This window comes from Alosa alosa, chromosome 5 (assembly GCF_017589495.1).
Source record: "Alosa alosa isolate M-15738 ecotype Scorff River chromosome 5, AALO_Geno_1.1, whole genome shotgun sequence".
NCBI classification, from domain to species: domain Eukaryota; kingdom Metazoa; phylum Chordata; class Actinopteri; order Clupeiformes; family Clupeidae; genus Alosa; species Alosa alosa.
In genome coordinates, this window is record NC_063193.1 from 20,770,331 (window position 1) to 20,789,983 (window position 19,653).

The 19,653-nt window shown below is 43.5% G+C and overlaps 1 protein-coding gene across 1 annotated transcript in view; it reads right to left on the reverse strand.

The window, feature by feature from the left end:
* Positions 1 to 1,467: 1,467 nt before the first annotated feature.
* kcnt1b (potassium sodium-activated channel subfamily T member 1b) overlaps positions 1,468 to 19,653 on the reverse strand; it is a 47,794-nt gene continuing 29,608 nt past the window's right edge. The window contains 20 exon segments of the mRNA XM_048243399.1: positions 1,468 to 1,623; positions 1,912 to 1,996; positions 4,508 to 4,570; positions 5,692 to 5,843; positions 5,845 to 5,984; positions 7,156 to 7,284; positions 7,411 to 7,494; positions 7,638 to 7,739; positions 8,219 to 8,330; positions 8,686 to 8,820; positions 9,130 to 9,201; positions 9,785 to 9,957; positions 10,510 to 10,615; positions 13,835 to 14,048; positions 14,990 to 15,225; positions 15,981 to 16,130; positions 18,277 to 18,385; positions 18,497 to 18,605; positions 18,706 to 18,769; positions 19,159 to 19,295. Coding sequence (XP_048099356.1) covers positions 1,506 to 1,623; positions 1,912 to 1,996; positions 4,508 to 4,570; positions 5,692 to 5,843; positions 5,845 to 5,984; positions 7,156 to 7,284; positions 7,411 to 7,494; positions 7,638 to 7,739; positions 8,219 to 8,330; positions 8,686 to 8,820; positions 9,130 to 9,201; positions 9,785 to 9,957; positions 10,510 to 10,615; positions 13,835 to 14,048; positions 14,990 to 15,225; positions 15,981 to 16,130; positions 18,277 to 18,385; positions 18,497 to 18,605; positions 18,706 to 18,769; positions 19,159 to 19,295 — 2,490 coding nt within the window. The 3' untranslated portion in view covers positions 1,468 to 1,505.

The window sequence follows — 19,653 nt, forward strand, 5'->3', positions numbered from 1 at the left end:
ATGGTTGAGTGTGTCAGTGTGAACAGTGGTCAGTTCGCTCACTGTCCAACACTGTGGGGAGAGGTAATGAACCTGACACAGAGAGTGTTTGCCCCCCCCCCCCACACCGTTCTGGCCAAAAGCAATCAATCTGGTGAATTTTTTAAAAAAGTGGTTTGTTATGAGGATTTTGATACATTTTTAGTTAACATTTTTAAGTTAACATATACTTAATTTACAAACATGCATTAGATCAGACAAATGAAGAGCTATGTGCCAAGATAAAAGCCTTGCTTTGACAGATTCTCAGAAGGAGCGACTCTTCTTACCTGCCAACATCAGTGTCATTATTCTTACATAATTCAAGTTTTGCATTGAGGGACATTCATATAGATTATCAATGTGATTCAGATTTAACAAAGTGCAGATATGAAATCTCTTTAAGGATTTGTGCTTTACAAAATGTACAGAAATCTGTGAAATGTGACAGAAATAACTCAAATCTGATCTGGTCTCAAGTGCCAGCCACAGTAAAGATCCCTTTCTTCTCAACTGGACTGGTACAAAAGGACTGTACTGACCTCTTTGGTCCTTCAAACACTTTCACCATCCAAACCTTCCCATATGGACCCTTTCAAGAGAGTTCCATTATCAGCATCATAGTTGGCCCCACAAGACTTCCTTTTTAACATTCCATATGTTATCTTAATGCAGAGGAAGTAGATTGGGGCCCAAATAGAACGTTCAAGCATTGTTTTTGTTTACCTTGTTGAAAGGGTCTATAAAAGTGATACATGGAACTAGAAAGTGTTTCCTTTGAACAGTAACTGCCAGTAGCCTTTGGAGGCCTGAGTGTGCATGGCTACAGGCTTGAACCTGTAGTATGGAATGAATATGAAGTGATGAATGTTGAAGTTGAAATGAAATGAAGAAGTGTGTGTGTGTGTGTGTACACTGTGTACCCATGTGTTATGCACTGTGTGTACAGTATGTATTTGTGATATAAGAATGTGTGTGTGATGTGTGGGAAAGGCTGTGTAGCAATATTGTATTATGGAATTGGCATGGCATGAGTTCAGCGTGTGATGTGAGTTCTGCATGGGGTTGAGTATGTGAAGCGAGTGTATTGTTTAGTATGAATAGTATAGTATGAATCAGGTGACCACTAAACGGATGGCTTCTCCTCTTCTTCTCCAGTAGCAGCAGGTCCCCACTCCAGCAGATGGGGGAGAAGAGCAGGTGAAGAGTAGAGGTATGATGTGTGTGTACCTCATGGCTGCTGGTGGTGTGTGTGTGTGTGTGTGTGTGTGTGTGTGTGTGTGTGTGTGTGTGTGTGTGTGTGTGTGTGGTGTGTGTGTGTGTGTGTGTGTGTGTGTGTGTGTGTGTTTGTGTGGGTGCTGTGGGTGGGATGATGTGCTACAGTAATTTAGGGTTGGAGAGGGAAAGTGAACAAGGCTCTGTGGTGGCTCTCAGCGGAGACATGGGGGATCAGGGACTCGGGCAGTCGGGGGGGATGCTGGCGACGCTCAGAGGTCGGTCTCGTCTCGAGTCTCGGCGGTGTACTCCTGGTGAACCTTGGCACTCGGCTGCCCGGCCGGCATATCATCGGGCATGTGCGCCAATGGGTCGGAGCGAATTATGTAACTAAATAGAACAAAGACAGAAAAATAACAAATAGGAGGATAATTACATAGGCTGCGAGGAGCTTTTTTGGTTGCCTGCCACTTTGCTTCCATGAGCATGACTCACCATACATCTCACAGTCACGAAACTGATAACTCATTAGATAAAGAGGTCTGGCTGGGTTCACACGAGCATGCAATTGCTGCTAAATTGAGATGTGACTCATGTTTGATTGACGGTTGTTGTGCGTCAACCTCCGGTGTTGGTTTCAGCGCTTAAGTGGCGGAGGGATCTAGCTAAGGTACGTACACAATGTCGTTCAGCTCGAGGATGGTGTCTGGCGCAGGGTTGATCAGCACGTACGAGAGAGTGTTCTGCTGATCGTTCATCTCATCTGGAAAAAGAAACGTTGATCAAAATGGGGGAAGATCTGTCAAACATGACAAAGTCAATTCTATTTGTTATTATGTCTTATTTTCTAATCAGAAGCATTCAAGATTAAATATAGAACATCACTCCAATAACATAATCCAAGTGGGCAAAACAATAGCATGTGTTTGTGCAGGGGGCAGGGGGGAATGTAAGTGTGTGGTCTCGTGTGTGTGTGTGTGTGTGTGCCTGTGTTTGTGTGTATGTGCACTAGGTGCAGGTGTCTGAAGCGTTGTGTCTACGTGTTGTTGAGCGGAAGGTCGACCTGAGAATGACGTACAGTAGATGTAGCTTGGCATTGGCGGGGGCGGAAAGTGGAAATAAACAGAACTAAGCATTACTGGAAAGTACTTCACTGCTCCGAACCCACCTGTGTTTGCCACTTAACGTGTGCCAAGCCGAGTGAAAGAGAGAGAAGGACTGACCATTACTGACAGGGCACGGCTTAAGACAGGACGCCCATGCAGCTGCAAGATCTCCCATGCGCTGAGGGGCATGCAGACAATGTCCGCATCCAAGGACAGAAACACGAAGTCCACACCCACCCCACCCCCACACCAAAGTCCATGTCCCCGAAACCACCCCCTCCCCCAAGTCAATCACTGAGTCTCACAACGTCACCAAGTCGCCAGGTTGCCATGCCAACACACAGCTCCCAACAGACAAGTGCCAACTGACAAGAGCAACACAGAGGCATGCTTGCAGCATTCGTCAGGTAACCTAGCCAAGCTCGTTGAGGCTCGACCGATCAGAGTGAAGCAAAAGACATTCAGTGTGAGCTTTGAAAGGACACATACCAGGACATGTTTACCATGTACATCTGAGCAGATGGCTTACAGTATGTGTGTGTGAGTGTGTGAGTGTGCGTGTGTGTGTGTGAGTGAGTATAGTGCCTTATAAAACTGCCTCGTCTGGGAACGTCTACCCTGTACTTATTGTATGCTGTCCACTGTCTGGCGGTGCAACATACAACAGTGTTTGTGCAGGGCCGCGCCTATAACCTTGGAGTTATCAGGCATGCTCCACCAGCCTTTACCCACGGCACTCACAACTTCAGCTGCTTGAAAACCCTCAACCAGGAAGTGTGTCTACTCAAAACACATGCTCGGTCCTAAAGAGCATGTGTTCAAGACAATGTGTACTGTATGGCCAGTAAACTAGAGCTCGACTGTGTCCTTTCAAGCAGACACAGTGTGTTCTGCTCCACTCTGACCAAACATCCTGCAGTCAGACCCTCGCCATGTCCGTACTGTAAGTGACGGTACATTCAGCAAGTACCTGTCAAGTAAGTAACCTTTGTCATGTCAGTACCTTCAGTCAGTACCAAACAGAGGAAATACAAATAGATTGTTGTTAGCCTAAATGGAGCAATAATGGTGTATATCACTGTTTACTGAAGGGTTTGAGATGGCCTTCCTGAATAACCATGTTCCTTCAAAGCCTGGTGCTAAACCCAGGTGTGTACATGTCACCTGTTTCAGCCCATTTCTGTTCATCCTCTATGGGGAATAAACCATTGGGAACCAGAGCTAAAGGGTCATTGGTGTTGTCATCATACATACAGTTTTGTGACGGTCAGAAATTAAGCTTATGTGACCGGCTTACCTGTGTCATTGGACTGTCCATGTGTACAGTATATGTGTGTATATATAGTGTATATGTTGTGTGTTTGTGCGGATGTTTGTGAGGATGTGTGTGTGTGTGTGTGTGCATATGTATGAGTATGTGTGTGTGTGTGTGTGTGTGTGTGTGTGAGAGTATCTTCTACATTTGAGGCCACACATCTTATCTCTTCAGATTGACTGAAGGTGGTTACGAACTGGGTTCAAAAACAGTGTTATCTGAGAGTCTGATTTTAGTGATGCAGATTTCCCAGATACCATCTTGGCCTCTATTCAAACCCCTGTTCACTTTCATCATCAAACCATCATATCTGCTCTCTTAAGCAGAGGGAAATTAAGTAATTAAGACACAATGGTAAGCCAATTGTTCCAAAATTAAGGACCAAAATTAAAGGACAAAATTAAACACACACATTTTAGTACGGATTGCAGTTTAAGAGATTTGTGGGGGTTTTTTTTGTAGGGTGTTTTATAGCGATTCCATGTGATACCACAAAGAGGTAAAATCTGCATGACTAATAATAGATAATGCAATCAAAATGCTCATTAACCGTCAGATACTAAGTACTGAGTTTAAAATGCAGAGAATAATGCTTTAATTGCTCGTATAAATGTTCCCACCAGTTACCACTGTTTCATCAAGCTATATCCATACTGAACATATCTGAAGTATCAGATTACTGTGGATTTAAAATAAATGAGAGACTGTTAATTGGAGAAATTCTGGACATCTGTGGTGCTATGAAGTTATTTGTGGTCTCTGTCAGCAGGGGGCGTCAAACAAGGCAGCAAAACAATTCACACAAACACTTCTCACAGGTACACCCCAGTGACGTGTCCTAGGAAGGTATTACCTTGCAAATATCCTAGATTTACACGATTCATCACATCGCTTGCGGTTAAATTAGCTACGTCCTCTGAAGAAGAGGGGGAAAGAAGAAAAGAGAGGAAGTAGAGAAGAGAGAGAGAAGAGGTCAGCCAAGCAGCAGATACATAAAACATACCTCATCACAAGAACAGGAAAAGGACGGAGACAGGACAGAGTGCTACAAGCGTGTCATGCTGAAATGAAATTGAAATTAAATGTAATCAAAGCCCTCACACTTGGCACACTCTGTGAAAAAAAAAAAAAAAAAACTCTCTTTGAGACGTATAAGTAAGCATACCAATGTGCTGGAGATGCATACTCTTCATAGTTGTTCTCTTTTAAGAAAAACAAAGCATGGCGTAAAATATAAACATGAAAAGAATCAGAAATGTGAAAAGAGCGTGCCAAGAGAGAGGGGCATAGTGCAAAATGCACAGTGAAATAGATCAAATGCATGGATGGACAGCACACGCTGAAGAGGGAAGCACTGGTTTAGAAAAGGTCTAATATGGTTTAGAGTACAGTACATCTCTGCTGCATATGACTAATGTCATGGGCAACCAACTGTACGTCATTTATTCATGATTCATATGTAATAGACAGTAGTATCGGTACTCCTTTAGTGGGAAATATGATAGTGGATCAATATGTTTAATATGAAGAACTAAGGGTAATCTGAAAGTTGTTCAAATCTAGTGACAGAGTACAGTATTAAAATGATGAAGCAGAACACTTATCCTCTCTTCAGTATATTTTGTTGAACCAAAATGATTACATGGAGCAAACTTTTAAAGTAAAAAATGGAATAAATGATCAATCTGACTATCTGCCAGTCTATTCTGACCTCTAATCACACACAGACATGGAAAGGTGTGAGATGTCACAAAAAGTGAAGTCAAGATGTAATGTGATGTAATGATGAGTGATGGGACAATGTTAAAAGATGGAGAGGCCTTATTGCATTGCATCTACTATTACATGTTCTAAAAATACCACAGTGAAATAAGTTATATGTATAACTGCACAAGTTAATACTGCCTAACCTGGTTTATTTCATGATTACAATTTAACATTCAATATGTAAGTGAATTGTAATATTTTATGACTAATGTTTTAAATTGTAATAATGAAATGAATCCTTCTGGTCCTGCATGCTCCTGGGGAGATTACCGTATCCGACGGTGGGCAGGCCCAGGTGCTTCATGCGGTTCTTGACCAGCTCGGACAGCTCCTGCCTCTCGGAGCGGCGGTACATGTTGAGGCGCTGCTGGCTGATCTTCGGGCTGCTCGGGTTTGGTGCTCTTTGGCGCTCCAGCCGCCGCCCACTGCATGCTCTTCTTGCGCAGCAGCGGGTGGTCCGACTGGTCGCTGCCCATCGAGTAGCGGTGCGACGGCTTCTCCTTCCAGGACTCGCGGCGGTCCCGCGACTCCTCACACTCCTCCATGTTCATGGACACTTGGGACTGCGAAGGGAAGCGTGGTAGGCACTGAGATTAGATTTGTTTAGTTTGAAACATTGTACTTGGGCTGGGCTCCAAGAAATACTTCTTGAAGAGAACGTTTTGTTCTCAACAGATCTTTATCAGGCAAATAAGAACTTCTGTTGAAGATCTGTTGAGATCAAAACGTTGCCTTTTTAGAATAAATAAAGTATTTCTTGTAGACCATATACAGTATGCAGACCATCTCCTTCTCTCTCTCTGACACGTTTTGTCTGGCACCTGTTAAAACATATTTTGGATCCACAAATAGTTTGAAACATTCACAAATTAAATAGCAATGTGTGAAGCAATAATGTGTTTGTGTGCTAACCACCTAGCTTCAGACGGTATTCTCTCATAATACCACTTTTTTTTTTTATCTCAAGAGGTGCTTTCTCGCATACATGCAAGTCAATGAGAGAGTACCATTATGGACATAATAGTGCATTCAAAACAACTCAAATTCTACACATAGTCCTTTTAATCATTCCTCAGCCTTAAAGGCTAACAAGGCTGGTGCTTATAACCAGTTTCAATACAGGTGAGAGCCATAGAACCCCCCAGGATGGATTACCATTGTGTTACAGGTCAACCCAGGCCAAAGCCGTCACCCATTTACAGCTGGGTGGATTGAGACCATGCAAGTACACTGCCTTGTCCAAAAAAGGTGACCACATGCGACCACTTAGCTACATGCTCTGTCAGGTATGAAGAGACCTGAGAGAATATCACAGCGCAGTTAAACTATTACCAGAGCTATTAGCGTAGGACCATTATCATTTGTAACATTGTGTTCTCAGACCGTGAGCATACAGTAGCACAGCACATTTCAGTAAACACAGACCGGTGATGTATCGATGTGCCAGCGTGTGGCTATTTCAACCCTGAAAAAATAACAACCAATTTCATAGCAATGAAAGGAAATTATTATATAACTAGATTTGCTGTGAATACAAAGCATTTTCAGAGGAAATGAATGTGCTGCTCGAACACATAATCATAAGGAATTGGCTACAAATGTCCTCTATCAAACCACAGAATAAGACCCCTTCACAGTGAGATACAGTAGCCTGAGCCTAAAATACCATAATAACTCACTAGCGACATGAGAGAACCAAAATGAGGGTGTTGTTTATGAAGGGCCCTTCCGTACCTCTGAGGAGGAAAACATGTGGCACTCGGTGCGGTAAATCCCAATAGGAATCTCTGCACTGGTGGAGCACAGCTTCTGGAACAATCTCCCATAGGTCCGGATCCAAAGGTCTTCCTCTGTCACCTTCATCTAAAAAACACACACACACACACACACACACACACACACACACACACACACACACACACACACACTTCAGAAAACCTTAACACTGTGCATGAGATAGAGAGGCTCAAGTCATTCTGCTGCTCTTACCATACAGAGGTATCCAGAGCCTGGCGTTGTGTCCAGCCCTAAGAGAAGTCTGGCGATGGTGATCATGTAGTCTTTCACAAAGGACTGCGCAGAAATAGCAGGACGGAGGAAGTTAGAGATAACACATTACAGGCAGTGCTCAGCAGACAGAATGGGATGCCAGCACATCAGCAGCACATCACTGGATCTACAGTAAACTGGCACTCCACTGTAATTCTCTCACTAACCTGGTAAAGGAGTGTGTCCAACATGCTGATACTGAACACCCTTCCTGCAGCAAATGGCAGACGAAACATGAAGGCCAGGTTTGATCCTTTATCACGCTCTATCTGTAGAAATAAAATAATTGCATTCCATGTAATATTCAGATGATTTCTTTCCACTTAAAGGAACCATATGTAAGAAATGTATTTCATTTAATCATAAGATGGCCCTGAGATGTCACTAGACATTAAGAAATCATGTTCATTTCAAATACTCAGTAGTCTGGTCAGGATATTTGTCATTTAAAAAGTGAAGTTGCAGCCCTCAACTGATGTTGATGTTGTGTTTTGTCATGTCATGTTGTGTTTTGGCCTGATGCGCCACCCTCCACCTATCTACTAATCACAGTTAGTAGTGTTTCGGCATCCAGGTTGGCAACCTCGAGTCAGGGGGGAGGGGGAGGGGATACAACGCTCTACAGTAATTTGAAAGTGATTGTAGTTCCAGTTTTGGCCACAATCTTACATATGGTTCCTTTAAATGCAGCTGCAACAGCTGAATACTTGACTAAACATGTGTGTTGTGGTCAGTGTCCATCTTTTACCTTCTCTAGTTTGGAGAGGGCGAGCGAGTAACAGTCTTTGGCTCTGAACTGCATGAATCTCATGTTGGACGGATGGGTGAGCTCAGTGATAATACTGAGACTAGGAAACAACCTGAGGTTTCAAAAGAAAAGAGAGAAAGAAATAATTATATAGGAAGAGCAGGAGAGAGAGAGAGAGAGAGAGAGAGGGAGAGAGAGGAGAGAGAAAGATTGATGGAGAGACAAAGGGACACAAGCAGAGAATGGGGATAAACACAGCTTACTTCACTGTAAGAATGATCACTGATTACAATGGCCAGTTCCCTCATGTGCCTGAAACATGGCAATTACAATTACAGATTGGTAGAGAACAGCATAGAGAACTTACACAGGGAAAACGGTTACCTTTCCTGAACATGGGTCTGTAAGAGAGCAGTCTTAGGATGTAGTATGACTAGAGTTGGGTGAACCGTCTACAGTTGCTCTACCTGAACATGGTCTGCACATTGACAATAGTCTTGGCGTCGGCCATGTAGTCCTCCTCTGCACTCATGGTGCTCTCCTTGTCCACCACCACCAGGTTATCAGCGTAGATGATCCCACACTGGAGCAGGTTATCCAGGCTGCCAATGACAGCACACGCTAATCAATCATTCATATTCAGAGCTGAATAAAGCAACGTGTGCTGTCAACGGGGAGTAACGCTTCAATCAATGATACAGCATCGGCAAAGCATCAGCTGCTACCACTATTGTCATTTTCAGTAGTAGGCCTACAGTATGCAATTACAGCTCATTACAACTCATTACAACAAATGCTTCAACTTAAGTTTCAAAAAAATTGTGATATGCTATTAACTGACAACAATACTAGTCATAAAAGTACAAATAACTGTGCTAATGTTTCTCAAGGCGACTAAGACTCAGACCTACTTGTCAATATTTCCAACCATGAAGTATACCATGGGAAAGCAACAGATGGCTTCCAGGAAGTGATTATCAGGCCTGCAGGGGAACATAAGGAAGTTAAGATTTCAGCACATTCACCATGTTTATGGAGCATTGCCAAACTCCTTATTTACATATTTGTCTGACTAATTAACTGCCCATTTTCTCCTCCTTCTCAGAAGTAGGCTGGCTCTGATTGAATATGCAGCTGAACTATGTATATTAAAGGGCATTATTAAAAGTATATAAATCCTTACTATTTTAAGAGTTATAATCTGTGGATAGACAAACTTCACTGGGTATAATAGTCCTCATACAGGAGGCAATACGACCTTCAGCATACACTCAAGAACAAAACATTATGATGACTGAACTGATGAAGTAGACTCAAACAGCTAAGAGTAGGCTAAAAACATTTCAAACAATTAATGCTGAAATTACCAGGTCTAAAACTCTGCAGTAACCCTAAACATCTCAAACAATTGGTCTCACACAAAAGCATTAAGGAGACTAAATTAGGCTGACCATTAAAAAAGTGAAAACAGTTTTCTTTTCTCATAACCAACCCCTCAAGAGTTGTTAGAGCTTAGTTTTTAAAAACCCCTGTATCTGCTGGTGAGGGAGCGTTGGCTTCTCTTACGCATTGTCCAGGAGCAGCACGATGGGGTTGAGCTCTTTCTTTGGCCGGTAATAAGCCCTCAGCGGGACTAAGAAGTTGTACAGGCCGTTCCCTGCCGTCTCGGCGGACACAATTATGAGCTTGTTCTTAAAGCCATACGCTTTGGCGTCTTCAAAGCTGTTGTGCTTGCAACCCTGTCGAAAGGGACAGTGACTCCATGTTACAGCACAGAATACACACCGACAGCTATATAAAAAACTGATACTTTTTTATACTTTTTTACTTGGTTTAGAATCAAGGGTCATTATGTCTGTACAGCATAAGGACTGGGGGTTAGGCTGGCTGTGACAGTCAAAATTCAGGAAAAGCCAGGAAAATTATTTTAATGGTACTCATAGGGCTCATTTAAATGTAGTCATCACTCCTGCATAATAAAAAAGTCAATTCCTCGGAGACAGCGATATAATTGTCTGTTTTGTTCACTAAAATAACAAATTATAATGGCCCACTTTAACACTTTTTTCAGTCCACTGTGCTGTGTGGAAAGTAGGTTAGCTGTGCACACAGAACCGAACAGAAATGACTGTATGCAGGGGCTGCTCCTCACCCCTTATTTTTTGTAAAAATTCTAATTTCTAATTCTATCTCCTCCTTCTCGAGCACACTCTGTTACAGTCTGTCCTTACAAAACCCAAGGCTGCTTTTTTTCCTCATGCTAATTGGGAAGGATGTGGTGGGCGGCTCACCTTGTCGAGTCGCAAGCAACAGAATGGAGCCTTTTGATGTAGGAGGTGGCAGAGGGTTGGCGAGCTCCCAATGTACGGCGAATTGGGTGGATATCCTTTCACATATCTGAAATGCAGATGAATAAAACGTTGAAACCAGGGAGGGAGCACAGATGCATTTTGTCTGCTTCCTTCTCGACAGTAGACAGTATACATTCCACTGCATCACATTCAACGACTTCATCCACGCTTCTCAAGCAGAGCCGAATTGCCCTACTGGCAGGACTGCAATGTTAATGTTTCACCACAGGTAGGCGCTGTGGACCCATGTTAGCAGAAGATGGTGTGTGTGTTCGCCACACTGCATTAGTCGTCTCCCAGTGGGGCACATTAGAAGAGGCATTTTGGAGGGAGAAGCACAAATCGGAGGCTCATTAAGGAAGCCTGTCCCTAGAAAACCATCGTCAGCCATTCTGTGGGAAGTCCCAAAGATGTCTCAGATGAGGAGGTGGACACTAGGGACTTTCTTGGTCAGAGAATGGAGTTTTACAGCCATTTAACGCACAAACAAAAACAAAAACAAAAACAAAACAAATTCTGCAAGCACGGCTGCTGATGCAGCGTCTGTCATCGCTGTGTGTGTACTGGCCACTTCCTGTCACCTTGTTGTGTCTCCTGTCCCTTGCAGATCTTCGAGGCAGAGCTGCCACTACGTATTGCAGTCAAAAGAAAATGCCCCCCAGATCCTCTGATTTGATGTGACACTATGTGACCTTTTCTCTCCAATTGTCCCTCTGCCTCTCCTGCCATCTGGCAGGCTGGTTATAGCTGGATGCGTGGAGCTTTCTGGGACAGTCTTTCTGGGAGCAACAAGCCTGTCAAGTCTGCTCTGCTCTTAACAATGTTGGTATTGGGTCACGATAACATACAGTATATTTCAATCAGAGGACACACAGATCTGAAACATGAAATTCTCAAAAGTGCAACCTTGTTGTGTTGAAGGTGTTTGCAGTTGCTGAATGTGTTGATTTATTCAGAGCAAATAAATAGGCAGCTTGGCAGATGGGGTCCTTTTGTGTTGATGGTCTTTGTATGGGAATACAATACTGTATCTGAGTTGTCAAAAAGCAGCAGCCAAGGTCTGCCTATGTGGTGTTAGACTGGGTGATTGATTTTGCACTCTTCACCAAGGATGAGGAGGAGCAGTACTGTCTTAATGGTGTTGCCAAACAACCTCATTTATCTGTTTTGTCAAGGCAACTACAGCAGGAAAGGGCTTTAGATAATGAGCCATCAAGGCTGCATACTACACTCTACTGCAGCTCTCACAGTCACTTTATGGTCTCTCCAGTGGTCGACAAACACAGGGATTCTAGAATTTGACGAGAGAAAAAAAAAATCCCAATTCCAATATATTTTAATCCAATTAAATGAAATCTAAAGTCACCCATGACGTAAATTCACCTACAGAGACTGTGTGCCTGCTGGTGTGAGACAAGGGAGAGACTTGCCATAATCATTAGCCTTTGTTTAAAAAAACACTTAGATGCAGGACTGGCTGGTCACATCGAGATACAAGATGTTTTGATGACTGCTTAACCTTAGTGTCAGTCCCCTAGAAAGCAATCCTCTCATTTTAGCAGATGCTGGTTTTGCTATGACTCATCTGAATTGACAATGTTGAGAGGTGGACAATGTGAGTTCATCGCTAGGCTACTGTCATGTCTTCTCTGACTACAGCCCTGCACTTTGCTGATGTGGTCAGAGTTATTGGAGAAGTAGGAGAGGCTGCTGTGTCCCTTCTATCGGTATGGTGTCAGATGTGGGATTTGTTGTCAGGCTGTCGGCCTGCGGAGTTTGAGACCCCTCAGGATGGCTTTAAGGTGAGACGTGAGGGGTCAATAGGTCAGCCTGCACTGGGAGCAGTACACTCTTAAAACAAATGTGTTGTCCCTATCTGGACACAGAGATGTGTTAAAAAACAACGCAAGTTGTGTTGTTTTCAATACATTTGTTTTAAGAGTGTAGGATATAAAATATGCATGAGGGATACCACAGGGTGTTGAAGACTTTCAGTGTGCTTCCTGAAGGAGAAGATAGTCTGACCAACCATCATTATTAGTCACACTAACAAGTCCTGGTAATTAACACCGTTAGAGTGCATGACTCAGGCTGTGATTGGCGAATATTCTCTTGCTTCGCTACAGAGACAACCAGCAACCTTGAGAAGAACCAGTGGAAGGGTGAATCAAACCACAAATCATGTGGCTGCAGCTAATTAGCTACAGGGTTCAAGACCTCAACATCCAGCACAGATACAGAAGCTCACCAAACCACTGTAATCAGAGACTTTCTAATGAGGAGACACAGCACTCAAAAAATCCTCCATAGAAATGTTACATTGAGCCAATCATGTGCTGTGTTGTGAATACATTGAGCCAATAATGTGGTGTGTTGTGAAGACAACGTGCCAATCGTGTTGTGATCTCGCCGCTGGAGCAAGATTGGTGTCGTGAAGCCTTGCGCACACGCATTTCTGCCAAAACGGATGCCCGATGAGTGCCCAAAAAGCGTTGCAATATGGCTTCCGAGTGGAGGGACTTGCCTAAAAGGACTTTGCTGTAATTGCCAAACGAACCACCACAAGTTTCTCAAAGTGACAGATTCTCTGCTAAACATGGGGTGCTGCTGGAATATCACAGAGAAGATGGCTGTACTGCACTGAAGTTGACAGAGGAAACTTACTCCTGGCACTGCAGTATAAACAAGAAGAAGAGCTACATCAACTATTCCCAGAAAACATTCCACTGAATCTGGCAAGCCTTCTCGAGGCTTTTAATATAATTAGCACACAGACAATGATAGAGAAACAATGACAGCCCCAGGCTTAATGTAAGGGAAATCTCAGTGCCTGAACTTGCAAAGCCATTAGTCACCATATATTTAACTATTTTCAAATCTTAAATAGGCCAACCTGAATTCCAGCACAGTGCTGAGAACTTTAGGCCCTGACAGTCTGCCTGTTAGATGACATCCTAGTGTTTCACATTTATTCAGTAATTTAGCAGGGTAAAAGTGATGAGTGCAGAAATGATATAAGGGGCAACTTTTTGAGCCATGTTACCAGGCAATCACATCAGCCATTCTTTATGTTCTGGCTGGAGGATCACAACAAGTTGCCTGCTGGTTGTTTACGCTCTCCAGAAAGAAATTGCAGCCTAATATCAAAGGGAATGTGTCAAAACAGCACTGGTCAGTAAGTTGCCCGGCGGCACCATTGCTCAAAAAGTTGCCCTGTGTATCATCCATCACCTTTAGACATGTTATAGTGAGTGTGGTGACTCACTCTGCACTGGGCAGGCCCTCCTCGTCTGGTTGGGGCGTCTCGTCCTCCAGCGGATCGGTGAGGAGGTCACAGGGCAGGATGGCCGTGGAGTCGGCGATCTCCAGCACCGGGGCGATGCTTGGCCGCCGGCTGCCCGCGCCATTCTCCGTGGGCACGCCCAGCTTGTTGCTGTCCTCCGGGGGCACGGGGTTCTGCAGGTCTATGGCAACCGTCCCTGCAGCAGCAGTGAGAGGTGGGCGAGAGCGTGAAACACAGGGAGATGTGACTCTTGTCGCTCAGCCAACGTTTCGAGCCAGGAAGCTTAATCACATTAACAGGGCTGAAAGGATTTGTTCACACTCCCGCAGCATATTTTATTGTGTTCATTACGTCTTGGCTTAATAAACCAATCAGCAAGAGTTACGCAAGCTTCTGAGTTCTACTACTTGCACTGTTCAGCTGGCCCTGCAGGACTGTGAACATCATCCATCACAGACTCCACCACCAGACTGCAGGAGTCAGTCAGATGCAGCACTAAAGACAAGAGGTGAAGGCACCTACACTTCAACTGGAAAAGCATGCAAAGGCCTTAAAGTGACACAATGTAGAAATTACCCTTTTCATCTCTTCTATATGCTGGGTACCCATTTACAGGGCTTAAAATAAGAAAAATGTTAATGCCTGCAATAGCAGGAATTGCAGTCACACGTTGGCAATGTCAGAGACTCCATTCTCCTGAGTCGGTGTGGCGTCAAAATGAGGTTGAAGCCATTATTTTAAGGTAATAGAAATACACTGTTTTGCTTTAAATACAGACATGCAGTGACCATTTTGTTATTTTTCCATTTCTAAATGCCTGGAAAATATGTGGAGTTGTTGGTCATGTATAATTTAAATGAAAAACAACAAACAACTTACCAATGTTTTTGTGTATGAATTTATTATAATGAAAGCGGGATGACAACTTTAGCCACTGAAATATTTATGTGGTAGAGATGGCAAAACATAAACAAACCATTTGTGGATATCATTATTACCAATCTGAATGCCCTAATCTTAGAAAGAAAAAGAACAATGACTCTAGGTGGCACTTACTACCCCCTCTGTCTCTGTCAAACACACACACACACACACACACACACACACACACACACACACACACACACACACACTCACCCATGCTGGCGATGATGCTCTGAACGGGCAGGCGGGAGGGGGCGTCGTACAGCCCCACGGACGCCAGGCCCTTGTTGTGCTTCTCTTCCTGCTTGAAGATGAAGGCGGAGTTCTCCTCCTTGGTGATGTTAATGTAGTAACAGGTGTCGGTGGCAGCCATGATGTGGCGCGGGCCCGGGTTCAGCAGGATGCTTTTGTTCTCCTCTCGTTTGACGCCGATCAGACACACACCGTACCTGGAGGAAACGCACCCACATCACTTACTTCTGGAGTATTAAAACAACCCACTCAGGAGCTGAATGGTGCCAGTGTATGGGTAGTTCCACAGTCAAAGTGAGCGCTCGAGATTATCCATACTGTATATATATTTGTACTTTAATATATGTGATTATGTTGGATTCTATAATTGTATGTGCATTGTTAATGACTAGAATTAGAAACACATTGATAATTGGAAAAACATAACATAGGATAACATAACATAACATAAATAATGATATTTCAAAAAAGTTTATTTTCACATGACTGTGAAACTACCCCTATACTAACAGATTAGCATGACTATGTAAATGTAAATGGTAAAATAGCTGAAATATTACAAGAGAAGGGGAAAATAATATTCATGAAACATAATATGTCTCTGTGAACATTAACATTAATGGGTTATTAAACCCTGGGATATTAAGTCATGAAACAGGACGTTGTATGAAAATGCTGCCAGCATAGCCTCTAGAAGAACTTACACCCTGATGCAAATGAACTGAAACAAGTTAGCAGCCATCTGAAAACGGAGAAATCACTCTCCATTCCTTTCTCCTTTCAGTCCCTATTAAAGTGTCTCACTTGTTTGGTGAGGGTTGAGTTTGCACAAGACATCATCTCTGGGTGTTGTTTTCCTTCTTAAGACCACCACAGTTTCCTTTGCATTTCAGAGAAATTGAACCGTATGTCTTGCACTTTGTTTCAAGTAACTTGCATATTTCCTGCTTACTTTTTGTGGGCATGAAACGACGCGTAAGTGAAGCTCTTGCTGTCATACTCCCCGAAGAACTTGCTGTCGCACAGACGGATGTGGTAGACCTCGTTGCCCGAGCAACGGCCGTATGTCCTCTGCCACTGCTCTGGAGAGAGCTGGCCCTCCCTGCAAGCAGAAGGATCAAGACCTGACCTGAGAAGAAAACCAGAGCTTGAGAGACAATGACAGGCCACCTACAGTAGCTTACACGAGGAAACATCTGAAGGGTCCATACACATGCTTCCTTGTGTAGTTTTAAGGAAGTCAAACTGGTATTTACTTCAGAAATACTTTGCCATTACACAGAAAATAGGCAATAAACTGTGGTTTACTATGCTGGCCATTTCCCTTTTTATCATTTGGCTGGCTGGAGCTTTTATCCAAAGTACAAATTAGGCAGAGTACCAGTGAAGTAGAGTAGAGTAAAAAGCAAACCGCTCCATCAGAAGGAAACCATATGCAAAGTGGCAAGTTTAAAAATGAGAAGTCTAGTGTTTATGACTTGTGATTGAAGCCCGATAGATGTGTGGCTGACTGTGGAATAGTTTTACAGTTTATATATATTATACTTTTCAGTGTCTGCAAAGGACTCATCAGAATTCATCACTAACCAGAGTTCTTCTGGCTTCAGTTTCAAAACCTTTAGAGCATCGAGGAGAGGATTCTAGATTAAGACTTCATAGCACACTGTGATGGCAGTCCCAGACAAGTTCATTCAGTCACAGACCATAATGACTATGTCCAAAGTTGAAGCATTACCTTGGACGAGCCCCAAGACGAAGACTGGCAACTGCTTTGTGGATGAGTATTAGGGGCATCAGTGAACACGATATGGCCAGTGACAGGGAGCCAGAGCAGGGAGGTGAGAAATGGTATTAGCGGGGTTTCTGCCTATCTGATTGCAAGGGCAGCGAGCTGCCACATTCATAGTCACCTGAGGAGATTTGACCCAACACGTCTACAGGTTGGGTTTCACTCGCTCACTCTCTATGCTCAAATAACAAATAACTTGGATCAGATAACAAAAACAAAAGCACTAAAGTATAAAATAATATAACATCTAATAAAATAGTATAAAATAATCTAAATAAAATAATAAGAAAATAAACTGGTGTTGTTCAGCTGTGTCGTTCTAAAACATGCATTTGGCCCGTGTTCATTCTCAGTTGGCCACACCTTGTTCTGATCCGGTGGCAACAGGGGCAGAAACCGCCGCTCTGTCTCCCACCTTTGATTGCTGCCAATTACATTTGCATGAGTGCACAGCACAGCACCGCTGCACAAACATGAAATCGGTGTTCAAGCGGTGACAAACAAGACATCGTTTCAGCCGTCAACCAAGGCAACCTAAGACTGAAGAATTAAGACTTACGTAATCACAAACTGACCTACAAGTAAAGATGAGTTCCCAGCACCACTGTGTCCAATAGTATTTAAAACATAATTTAGAACAACATCAGTTTTGCGATGCTGTTCACGGTTCGCTAATGCAAGCAGAGCTTTTTTCCTCCGGAGAGGTAAATTTAGTAACAGATTGGATGCGCTGGGGAGAGGTGCACAGCTCTGTAAATCCACTGGCTTTGATAACTCCCCTGGAGATCCAGACAGCAGTACACAGAGCTGTCGGGACGTCAGTCACTCACACATCAACACTCTCCCCTCGCCTCGCCTCCATCGAGTCCCTTTGCAATAAAAGTTGAGAGCAATACATTAGTCCTATAGGAGGTATACATTTATGATTACAGTGCATATGGAAAGTAATCACAGCGCTTCACTTTTCCACATTTCGCTATGTTACAGCCTTATTCCAAAATAGAGTAAATTATTTTTCCTCTTAAAATTCTACACATACAGTAATACATACATAAGTGCTGTGAATACTTTCTGTATGCAATGTATGTATGTTTGTGTATGAGTGTGTTCAATGCAGAATTCTATTTTTTTTTGTCATTCCTCAGCGTCAGAAATAATCAATATCCCCACCAGAAACAAAAGAGGTGTGCCGCTGCAATCTAGAGCACTCACACAGACAAAGCCTAAACCTTTCAAGTGGAACAAAGAGCACTTTGGATAAAAGCTTCTGCCAATTGAATACATTTAAATGTAAACTGAAATAAATGAGATACTAACTAATCGTGACACTTGCATAATAAGAGGCATCATTAAAGATGAACTTTGATCATAAATACCTATAATTCTATTCATAAATTCATAATAGATTCTAGTTGGGTCTTTTTTTATGTTGACCTGTGTATGGCTGATGACTACTTACTGTCCCCGCGATGTGTGAACAAGGAGGGTCACCAGGGTGGACGTGGCCGGACACACACAGTTCAGGGCCAGCATGGCGTATCTGAACTCCTCTTCACACACCACGTGATCTAACACAGACAAATACAAACACATACACACACACACACACACACCACATGACTACATCACCTGTTTAAAGGGTATCATTATTATGCAGTGGCTGGAATCAGATGACTAACCAGCAAATTTCACATGGAATTTGTTCTCTGGTTTGAGGATCTGCACAAACAGTGGACAGTTGGGGGCGAAGTCCTTCACAGCCCAGGCCCTCAGGATGGTCTGGTGATCCTGGGGTGATCAATCACACCATGTCCTTAATAAACCACAGCCTACATACAGCTCAGGGGATAATGGTTGGTTGGGCGTTATTGATTTTAATAATACGTACGGCGGCCGTGCGATCCACTTCATTCCTGCTGCTGAGAATAAAGCATGCCTCCGCATCATCCATCCTGCAGGATGACAGCGAGAGAGCGTCAGAGAGAGAGAGCACTAAAAGTTATATTCTTAGACATATCCATTCATCAGTTTTTACTTAAAAAATTGAGGTTTCTAAGTTAGCATGTTTTTGTCTGTGCTTGTGTGTGTGTGTGTGTGTGTGTGTGTGTGTGTGTGTGTGTGTGTGTGTGTGTGTGTGTGTGGTGTGTGTCTAGCAAAAGAAATTACCCAGTTAAAAACCCAGTGAGTGATGGCCTTATAGTGTAAGCCCCGTTTGAAGTCTGTTCTGTGTATTATTACCGCTTAAAAAAGCATTCAGTGAACGTCACATCAGCTCAGCAGTTTCCTGCATCAAAGTTAGTGAGTCATGAACAGCACAACACGAATGACATGAATGACTTGCTTGGCTCTCATCAGGTCCTGGTCTTTGAGTGCGGAGCCCTGGAGATAGATGACCCGCTGGGACCAGAGGGGGATCTGCAGCACGCGCCGCACCTGGATGTCCATCTCCGTGGGACACAGGATGACCACGTAGTAATCCTGCAGGAGAAAAGTGCTATTAAAGGGCCGCTGCTGCCTCAAGAGCTACTGTAGAGATGCCGTCTGGCAACCAGAAGTGTCCTTGAGCAAGACATTGAACCCTGAACTGTTCCTGTGCACGTTGGCGCATTGAATGGCAGCCTACACCATAGATGTATGAGCCTGAGTGTGTGTGTGTGTGTGTGTGTGTGTGTGTGTGTGTGTGTGTGTGTGTGTGTGTGTGTGTGTGTGTGTGTGTGTGTGTGTTGTGTGTGTGTGTGAGAGAGAGAGAGAGATCTATATAAAGGCAGTCCGTTTGCCATTGAATATGGCTGCTACAAGCGTTTTTACAAGGCTGGAGGGCTTTACATGTGAAAGT